General features: G+C 48.4%; 1 protein-coding gene across 2 annotated transcripts; it reads right to left on the bottom strand.

The window, feature by feature from the left end:
• Nucleotides 1–1034: 1034 nt before the first annotated feature.
• GMPPB (GDP-mannose pyrophosphorylase B) lies at nt 1035–8028 on the bottom strand. 2 transcript variants are annotated; one of them, XM_069968655.1, is made up of 10 exons: nt 7869–8028; nt 4969–5102; nt 4799–4879; nt 4673–4721; nt 4317–4459; nt 4068–4226; nt 3716–3794; nt 3512–3639; nt 3181–3363; nt 1035–1571 (listed from the first exon to the last, which is right to left on the bottom strand). In XM_069968655.1, the coding sequence occupies exons 2-10, from the start codon at nt 5095–5097 to the stop codon at nt 1440–1442; spliced, it is 1083 nt and encodes a 360-aa protein (XP_069824756.1). In that variant the 5' UTR covers nt 5098–5102; nt 7869–8028; the 3' UTR covers nt 1035–1439. The 2 variants fall into 2 exon arrangements, with proteins under 2 accessions (XP_069824756.1, XP_069824755.1); XM_069968654.1 differs by lacking the exon at nt 7869–8028 and adding an exon at nt 7682–7852.
• Between the last annotated feature and the right edge of the window lie 2327 nt (nt 8029–10355).

Genomic DNA, 10355 nt, shown 5'->3' on the forward strand with positions numbered 1-10355 from the left:
TCAGCTAAACAGCCAGCTGCCTATGAATTCCATGCCCCTCCATGCGCTCTTCTCCCAGTTTCCCAGGACTAGATCCAGCTTTTCCAGGCACCCGAAGAAGCACAGAGTTCAAAGGCAGCTAACAGTCAAGCTAACAAAGCGCTTTGCTTTGTTCCTACTGTAAAATTCGCTCATCTCTAGTCATATCCGTCAGTGTTTGCTGGTTGGGATAGCACAGACATCTGCACTATTCCAATTAGCTGAACTATTTTGTTTTTTTCTTTCCTTCTTTTAAACATGGTACTTCATGTACGTCAAACTCTAAGTGGCATAGGTATTTTATCTGTCAGGAAGTCCTCTGCCATATACAGCCACTGGATACTGTTTAACACACTGTGAAATAGGCCTAATCCATTAGTCTCTGTAGTAAATCATAGCATGTCTTGATACCAGAGGACGGAGTGAGAGCCTTATTACATGGCGTGACAATCTGCTGAATCGGATCCATTCGGGCAGATATCACTATGTATATAATAAAGACAGCGATTAGCCAAAAAGCTGATCATTGGCTGATTGTTGTTATTTAGCAAGTGTAATTGTGATGTGCAGCCAACAGTTGATGACTAGGTAAAAGTCAAATAATAAACATTATAGTTACCTGTTCACGCTCTCCGGTGTCCTGCTGCTCCCTGCTCTCCTCAGATGCCACTGAAGCTTCTAAAGTTGTCTCTGAAGCATTAGGCTGTGGCACTGTCCCATCTTGGCCAGTGATTGGCCTGTCAAAGCACAGAGCTTCAGTGGTGGCTGAGGGAAGGGGGGGGGGGGGGGTTGCAGGGAGCTGGACACCGGGGAGTGCTAAAAAGGTAAGTATAATTTTTAATTACTTTCTATGTAAAACAAGGGTTGCATGGACATTGGTAATGATGACTGCGCACCCCTTTCTGCATGATAATCGAGCACCGATCTAGATTGGTGTGCTAATTGTCCCATGTAATATAGCTGTAAAACCTTTAACCTCCCAGGACAGGTGCTGTCGTAAAATAAACAAACAAAGATTCCAATGAAAAAAATGTATTTGTAAGAAATCTCCTACTAGGAAACACAGAAGATGTCTGTAACATTGGGTAGGGTCGGTACAGCTTATCCCCAGAAGCATGGCAGTAGTGTTGATAATCCTTATGATGCTGGGGAGGTTCCCGATTATAGTCACATGATTCCTCTCCCCTAGCTTTACTAAAGGCAACACCTTGTATTATCATTGGGCATGTATACCCAAGCTGCTCTATCTTCATAGCACCACCCATGGAGAAGGCACAGGAGGGATATAAGAGCAGCGCTCCTCAACAATGGAGCGTACACTGTTTGGCATTGCAGGAGACATCACACCTTCAACAGGATCTTCACACTGTATCAGAATGATCTTAGTCTATTGTCCCAGCAAAGCAGCTGCTGCAGCACCTCTACATAATGATCCGGGGTTCTGGCACAGACTCAGAGATGCATTTGTGGGGTAACACATTGGCTCCATTGAGGTACAGCTCATCATTTACTATGACATCTTCTCCCAACACAGTTACATTCTCCATCCGCACCTGCAACAAAAACGCACAGTGAACAGGAAGCATGGAATATCAAAAACAGATACATTTAAATGGTCACTCTAGCTTCAAACAACTGTCCCCATTTTCAGGCACTATGTGCACCGCATCTACTCTGTAAGGGTGGCTTCACACTACGGAATTCTCGCGGATAAACTCTGTGGAATTCCGTCGGCTGTCCGTGCGCCTTTCCGCCAGCTCCATAGACACCATTCTATGGGCCGGCATATTCCGCTATCCGCCGAAAGAAGTGACATGTCACTTCTTTCAGCGGATAGCGGAATACTCCGGCCCATAGAATGGTGTCTATGGAGCCGGCGGACAGACAGCGGAATTCCGGATATTATCCGGGAGAATTCCTCAGTATGAACCCACCCTAATAGCCATACAAGGCATAGCAGAGGAGGCGGTCTTGTTAGTAGGTGCAGTCCTGTCATTGGCCATAGAAGTAAGGGAAAGGAAGCCCCTGTGTTAGTACTGCTGACAAAGAGATGAACTCTGGTCCTTCCTTGAAACGAACAGAATGAGAAACAGCTGTGTACCATAGGGGCTCAATAACAGCACTAGAACAGAGCTGGGGATTGGGAACTACAGGGGAACAGCCCTGCAGTTCCCGACACAAATGTTGGTGGCAGCAGAGGGACCCTGTTGCTCTGTACTGCTGCCACTAGAAATGTATAAAGAAGCAAATAAAAAAAAAACTAATATATCTATATATAGTAATATAACTTTATTAAATGGTTAATAGTAAAAATAGTAAAAGTAATTTACTAATCTGTTTAATTTGTTTCTGGTACGAATTAACTGGAAAAATAAATTACCCTCTAAATGAGGACAAGCCATCGCTGGGTCAATTGTTTTGCAGCAGCTGGACGAAAATTACTTCCCAGCAGCTGTAGGAGATCGGTGTTGCAGGGGCGCCAGTATTTAATAAGGAATGTGCGTGAAAAATACAAAGCAGAACCCTGTGTTAACATGTACTAACAGGAAAGTGCCCTGAACCCAAGTGAACAGTGTACCAATGGGAAAGAATAATGTCCTGCAACAGGAAAGAATTCAGACAATACGCCGAAAAGAATCCTGACCAACACTGCATCAACAGGAAAGAATCCTGACTCCTCCCAAACTAATAGTTCCACAAAAGGAAACAATTCTGAACTAATAATGCACCAAAAAAAAAAAAAGGAATTTCAAAGCGATTTTTCTTTTTTTTCGTTTAATAATGACACACAAGTACTTTTGGGAATTGCCTAATTATGATCGTTACTACGATTGTTTACCCCTTTCTGATCCCAGCAAAAGAACAGTGTACAGTATACATACACTGACCGATTAGCAAACCAATGATTTTACGGTCAGCTTAAAAAATTAGATTAACTTCACTAGAATGATTTTTTGATTGCTGCCTGCATACACACAGAAAGTATAAATTTGAACAATATAACTCCGATATAACCCCTAGACTAACCCTGCACTTACATGAAGGACTCCTACTTTTAGTAAGACGAAGTGCCAAGTATCCCATCCTTCCACTACAGAATCCCCCAAACCAGTAGGATTACTTGCAACCTCTGCCTTTTATATGATCAGAATTGCTTCTCACCCACTGTCCAACAGTTGAACTCCAGCCAACTATGGAAGACTCCAGCCAGGAATGGGATCGGATTCTGGAGTCCTTCATGACTGTGCAGCGCTTTATCCGCACCCCGTCCTCCACAGTCACTCCAGGGCCAATAATCACATTAGGGCCAATGCAGCAATTGACTCCAATCTTGGCAGTGGAATCCTAGAAAGATAAGTGAGAGAAAGAAAGAGGTGTTCCAGAAAAAGTAGAACAGAAGGACGCTAAAATGGGTGTGTACATGGGTGTGTACATCTGAACTGCAAACTGGAGCATCCAGCTAAATAAGTGCACACTTTTCCAATGCACTCACCACCAGGACATTCCCAGCAAAACCAGGTCCAACATGCAGCCACTCAGGGTGCTTCTGCTTCACAGACTGTAGGTACATGCACATTCCAGTCAGGAAATCCTTGGGCTGACCAATATCCATCCAGAAACCTAAGAGACAGTACACATGAAGGGGGCAGAGGTGGCTCTATAGTCAGTGAGATCAATACCCAAGACCACATCTCACCCTGCAGCTCCATAGCGAATAACTGCCCTTCCTGAGCCATGACTGGGAAGATCTCCTTCTCTATAGAGGTTGGACGCAACTGTGAGAGAAGCAGAGCAGGCTCAGAACACAACCACAGCGGCTGCACCCAAAGACACCCCAGTGTCTAAATACAATGCACTGCAGACCATATCACATGAGGAGGAAATGCCAGTCACCATGAACAATGCCACAGCAGACTGGGCACATGACTGCCCTGTGTGACCCATACCTTACCACCTCGTTGAATCACTATGAGGTCTAGCAGCTGCTGCGGTATATTATGTGTGAATAGACATACACCTCAAGTGACTGCAAACCCTGGAAGAAGCACCTGAATACGGTTCAACACAGAGGGGCTGAAGATGTACAATCCAGAGTTAATCTTATTGGACACAAACACTTGGGGCTTCTCCACAAAACGCTGAATTTGACCACTCTCTGCGTCATACACAACAACTCCGTACTTAGAGGGCTCCTCCACCTTTGTGACCTGCACATGAGTGTAGAACATAATGATTATAGTCTATTGTGACCTAAATAATTCTAAATAATCCTAAATATAATATCAGCCACCACTCACCACAATGGTGCCCTCTTTGCCATGGTGCTGATGGAAGCGGACCATGTCCTCAAAAGGAAAGTCACAGATGACATCGCTGTTTAATACGAAGAATGGCTCAGAGTTCTCAGTCAGTAGCTCTCTGGCCAGAGCCAGTGGACCCGCTGCAGATCATTAAGGTGAAACATGACACCACCATTACAAGTCATATGCTCCCCAATTCTATTAAGTCACCCAAATTATGAGACCCAGCAAACTATGGTTACACCACTGAAGACCCTAAAAACTGTGAAGTCCCTCTGACACACTGCAGACTTTTTAAAGGTCACCAGTCCCCCAATACTGACAGGACACCATAGTGGCGCCATACACCTCACCTGTTCCAAGAGGCTCCTTCTCGTGTGACATAGAGATGCGGATTCCCAGCTGCCAGGGAATAAAGTGATGGTAAGATAGAAGTTGAGGAAACACATGACAATTGAGAGAAAGCACAAGGCCCTTACCCGTTTCTCCTGCTCCTTCATCTCCTTCTCCAACATGTCTGACATGTAACTGACTGCTAGGATGACATGATTAACCCCTGCCTGTTCACAGGAGAGAGGACATTGCAGTTACACTGTATACAGGACACTAGTGGCTCCATGCACAGTGAGCTGCTGCCTGCGCCTCTTACCTTGACCAGAGCCTCCACCTGGTGCAGCAGGATAGGCTTGTTACAGAAATCCACCAGGGGTTTAGGGACACTGAGCGTCAGAGGCCGTAACCTTGTACCATAACCACCAACCAGGATTAAGGCCTTCATGTTTCCTGAGTGAAAGATAAGGGGTAATATGAGTAGCTGATGGCACGGCACCACCATGCCCAGGTTACCAGGATGCTGCACACAGAAAAGCAGAAAAAAAAAATAATCTGCATGACGGACTGAGCCAGCATACCCTGCCGACTGCAAACACTAAGGGTATAAAAGGCCATGGTCCTCCCTACTGTCAATAAAGTTGCATCATTCAATAAAGTTCTAAAAGTTTCTAATAGACTTTATGAAACTATTCTCAATCAAGTTCAAGATGTCTGCTTGCTGCATAATGAGAGCAAACATTCATTGTTCACATCTAGAGGCTCACAATCTGCCCCGACATCTGGAAGCAATTTCTTTTGGTGCAACTAAAGGTGTCCTGATCACTTTAAAAAACTTTTGACATTTCACAAGGTTTGACTGGTTAGGCCGCATTCACACATTCCGTGTTCTGCGCGGAACACCGTTGTGGAATGCCTGTAACGGACTTCCCCCTGCCTGGGCAGCATCTGTGATAAGATGCTGGGAGCGGGGAGAACTGTACAGATAGGCGCCACTCTGTAATGAAGCAGCCTGGTGGCGCTGTCATTCCAGCACGGTGTATATGCATACAGTTCCCCCGCTCCCAGCATCTTATCACAGATTCTGCCCAGGCAGGGGGAAGTCCGTTACAGGCATTCCTTGTCCGTGTTCCATGCAGAACACGGAATGTGTGAATGCGGCCTTAGGGTTTGAGCGTTCAGACTCCCACCTATCATTAGGGAGAAGTGCTTCAATGTGCACTTTATTCCCCGACCATGGTCACCGTGGTCTCATCCCCAGTGAGTGAAGCGCACATCCAAGGACTTCTGGCTCTAACAATCAGTGGGGCTTTAAACAGTTAGATCATTTCTCTAGGCCGTGTTAAATGTTTGGTTTTTTTAAGTGATAGTGGCCAATGAAGCAAATAGAAGTCCATGATCTTTTTATCCAACATGGTGACGGTGCAGAAATATCCCATGACAAAGATATCTGTCTGCAGCTCCGGCGAAACAGACTGGAAGGATTATTACAATCAGACTGGGTTGACATGTACTTTTCTGGTCAGTATTTGCTCAGTTATTTTTCCCCCAAACCAGGAGGGGAATCTACAAAGAGAAAACCTAGAATGGGAACACCAACACCTTTTCTGTATTTTGGACCCACCCTCTAAAACACACGGAGTGGACAGTGCCTGAAACATGTCATTTACTGAAGCACCAGACAAGCCAGCTCCACCTGTCACCTGTGACCCCCTCCATATTCAGAAGTTCACCTTTCACTCACCACACCCATTCTGATGATGACATCAGCCCATACCTCATAGCCCTGCCGCGCCTCAGAACCCTCCCGCACCTCATAGCCCTGCCGCGCCTCAGAACCCTCCCGCGCCTCATAGCCCTCCCCGCAGCCTCATAGCCTTCCCCCGCGCCTCAGAACCCTCCTCATATCTCAGAACCCTCCCATGCCTCATAGCCCTCCCCGCTCCTCATAGCCCTCCCCGCAGCCTCATAGCCCTCCCCGCTCCTCAGAACCCTCCCCCGCTCCTCAGAACCCTCCCAGCTTCTCATAGCCCTGCAGCGCCTCAGAACCCTCCTCATATCTCAGAACCCTCCCATGCCTCATAGCCCTCCCCGCTCCTCATAGCCCTCCCCGCAGCCTCATAGCCCTCCCCGCAGCCTCATAGCCCTCCCCGCAGCCTCATAGCCCTCCCCGCTCCTCAGAACCCTCCCCCGCTCCTCAGAACCCTCCCAGCTTCTCATAGCCCTGCAGCGCCTCAGAACCCTCCCAGCGCCTCATAGCCCTCCCCGCAGCCTCAGAACCCTCCCACGCCTCATAGCCCTCCCCACACCTCATAGCCCTCCCCGCAGCCTCAGAACCTTCCCCGCGCCTCATAGCCCTCCCCGCTCCTCATAGCCCTCCCCTGCGCCTCAGAACCCTCCCACGCCTCACAGCCCTCCCCGCTCCTCATAGCCCTCCCCCACCTCATAGCCCTCCCCGCAGCCTCATAGCCCTCCCACGCTCCTCAGAACCCTCCCCCGCTTCTCATAGCCCTGCAGCGCCTCAGAACCCTCCCAGCGCCTCATAACCCTCCCCCGCGCCTCATAGCCCTGCGTCACCCTAGTTTTCAGCACCTGCTTCTTCCCAGATGAGGCCGCAGTGATCACCAGTGACAGATCCATTTGATGGTGAGATCATCTGCAGTGAATGTTTGTTCTCTCATTGCTTGCTGGTGATAGATGCCAGCTCCCCTGACATAGTCCCTGGCCCTGATACCCCATCTATGGTTACAGACAACAGGGCTCTTACATGGGAGGCCCCACACAGCACTGGGCACAGACCCATGGCCACACAACTGATGCCGTGCCTATAGGGTGTACACCACCAGCCAATGGACTGGCAGCAGTATAACACAGCACACCCTTATTACTGGCAGGGAGAACGCTGCTGGCCACAATGGAACAGCGCACCGGCACTAGAACTACCACTCCCAGCATTCACCAGCAGCTGTCCCGGCTGTCTGTGGGTTGGACAGCTGCCCTCTCTGGAGCGGCGGTGCTGAGACGGGACTCACCTGCAGCCGGGGACTCCGGGACTGACCAGTTTCTGTCACTTGACTACTTCCAGCTCAGCAACCATTCAAACCACTGACGTCACAAGGGCAGAGGCCGAAAGGCGGGGCTACACGTTCACTTCCGCTTCCCGGAGGCGCTGGAGTGTCTTATAGACGCTCCGCTCTGTGCCCCGTGCGTCGCACTTACCTCCTGAGTGATGCAGCAACTGGAACCTGACTGAAGTGCCATCAAACGCGGCTCTATCTCTAAGCCACAAGCTGCGTTGTCGTTGCCAAGGCAACCGGCTCAACCAGTAATTGCTGAGCTAATGTTAGCTGAGCCCCTATTGGGTAATTACGATCACTTGATGAAAAGACTCCACCTCAAACGTGCAACAATGCTCCAATCAGCGAGTGACGCACTGCTTTAACGCTATTGGACAGCGAACCGCCCTATGGGACTTGAGGGTTTGGCTGCCATGGAGACACTTCCAGCAACGCGGAAATTAACAGTGGGCGTGGTTAGTGTCAGTAATGCTTCGTTAACGTTAGGAGGCACATGACCCGTTGGAGCCAATCACAGCCGATGTACTGTGCACGGCTTTGTAATTTGTCACATCAGGTGACTTTTCAGTGTAAGCATCACTAGTTCTGGCCATTCTGTCTCTAGTACAAGTGGTAGAGCGTTTTGGTTTAAGAGCTCACAGTTTTTCAAAATTGTGACTTGGTTTAAGAGTGCTGCTATACTGTGCCCATATCTGTCCTGCTCATTTCTTCATGCTCCCTGCAGACTCTGCAAAACAGGAGTCCGTGGAGCCTCGGTTGCGAGTCTCAAAACACGGGATAGCCAGATATCTCTCGCCTGTTACCACGGGGTGCCTCCATGATGGGGAGAGCACCACACCACCCTGATAAATAGCCCCTTAAGTCCCACTCGGTTGCGAGTATTGGAACATAGACAGGGAAACACCAGGGTGGCCCCTTTTGTCAATGTCTAACTCAAGGTGCGAGTATTGCGATCATGACAAGGGCTTGCCAAGGCAGGCTTCCATTCACAGACAGCCCTGGTGTTTCCCTATTTATGTTCCAATACTCGCAACCGAGTGGGACTTAAGGGGTTATTTATCAGGGTGGTGTGGTGCTCTCCCCATCATGGAGGCACCCCGTTGGCAACAGGCTAGAGATATCTGGCTATCCCGTGTTTTGAGACTTGCAACCGAGGCTCCACGGACTGTTGTTTTGCATATTTAAATTTTTAGGGGCATCAGTGGAGACTCTTGATTGAGTACTTCATTGGAATTTTTTTCACTGTTCTCCTTGAGTTCAGTGATTACTGTGTTTTGTTGGTCGATTTGCTATCGCCCCATCTAGCCAGAATCCTACTCCACACTGACGAGGGGCAAATACCCTGAAACGGCTGTCTGTGGGTGGAGGCCTGCCTTGGCAAGCCCTTGTCATGATCGCAATACTCGCACCTTGAGTTAAGGGGCCACCCTGGTGTTTCCCTATTTATGTTCCAATACTCGCAACCGAGTGGGACTTAAAGGGGTAGTCCACCCAAAAAAAATTTCTTTCAAATCAACTGGTGCCATAAAGTGCCAGAGATTTGTAATTCACTTCTATTAAAAAATCTTAAGTCTTCCAGTACTTATCAGCTGCTGTATGCCCAACAGGAAGTTGTATTATTTCCAGTCTGGAGAGCAGGGGAGGTTTTCTATGAGGATTTGCTGCTGCTTTGGACAGTTCCTGACATGGACAGAGGAGGCAACAAAGAGCACTGGGTCAGACAGGAAAGAAAACACCACTTCCTGCTGGACACACAGCAGCTGATAAGTACTGGAAGACTTAAGATTTTTTAATAGAAGTGAATTACAAATCTCTGGCACTTTATGGCACCAGTTGATTTGAAAGAAAAAAATTTTTTGTGGACTACCCCTTTAAGGGGCTATTTATCAGGGTGGTGTGGTGCTCTCCCTATCATGGAGACACCCCGTGGAAACAGGCGAGAGATATCTGGCTATCCCGTGTTTTGAGACTCGCAACCAAGGCTCCACGGACTCCTGTTTTGCATATTTAAATTTTTAGGGGCATCAGTGGAGACTCTTGATTGAGTACTTCATTGGAATTTTTTTCACTGTTCTCCCTGCAGACTCTGTCAGTCCTGATTGGTCCATGCTGAGCACACGCTCCTTCCCCATTGCTGTCATGTGACCACACAGACCTCTGACAGCAGCCCTGCTTCTCTATTCTAGCCTGTTGTACTACACTACTGTATTATGGGGATCTGCGGTTCCATCCTGTATCTACAAACTGCTGCTGTGTTATCAGGATACGTCATGGTGCTTGTTCAAGTAAAAAGTGTCCTTTTATCATCTGCAGATTGTATTAAGTGGGCGTGGCCTCGCGGGACTAGCGCCACATAACCCCGCCCACAACGGCACAATTGGCCCCGCCCCCTCGCCGGCCATTGGAACAGGCTGGCCGAAAGGTCTAGACTCCACCCCCTTTACGTTGGACAACCAATGGGCGTCAAGGGGGCGGGGCCAACCGTGCCGTTGTGGGCGGGGTTATGTGGCGCTAGTACCGCGAGGCCACGCCCACTTAATACAATCTGCAGTTGATAAAAGGACACTTTTTACTTGAACAAGCACCATGACGTATGATATGAAATAAGATATGAAAAACACTAAATTTA

The sequence above is a fragment of the Dendropsophus ebraccatus genome, chromosome 4 (genome assembly GCF_027789765.1).
Source record: "Dendropsophus ebraccatus isolate aDenEbr1 chromosome 4, aDenEbr1.pat, whole genome shotgun sequence".
Taxonomy (NCBI): Eukaryota; Metazoa; Chordata; class Amphibia; order Anura; family Hylidae; genus Dendropsophus; species Dendropsophus ebraccatus.

Coding starts and splice junctions, on each gene's coding strand:
- GMPPB (XM_069968655.1), bottom strand. CDS start 5,097: ATGAAGGCCTTAATCCTGGTTGGTGGTTATGGTACAAGGTTACGGCCT. Junction 3,640..3,715: donor ATTCGCTATGGAGCTGCAGG/GTGAGATGTGGT, acceptor ACTGTCTCTTAG/GTTTCTGGATGGATATTGGT. Junction 1,572..3,180: donor GTTCAACTGTTGGACAGTGG/GTGAGAAGCAAT, acceptor TTTTTGTTGCAG/GTGCGGATGGAGAATGTAAC.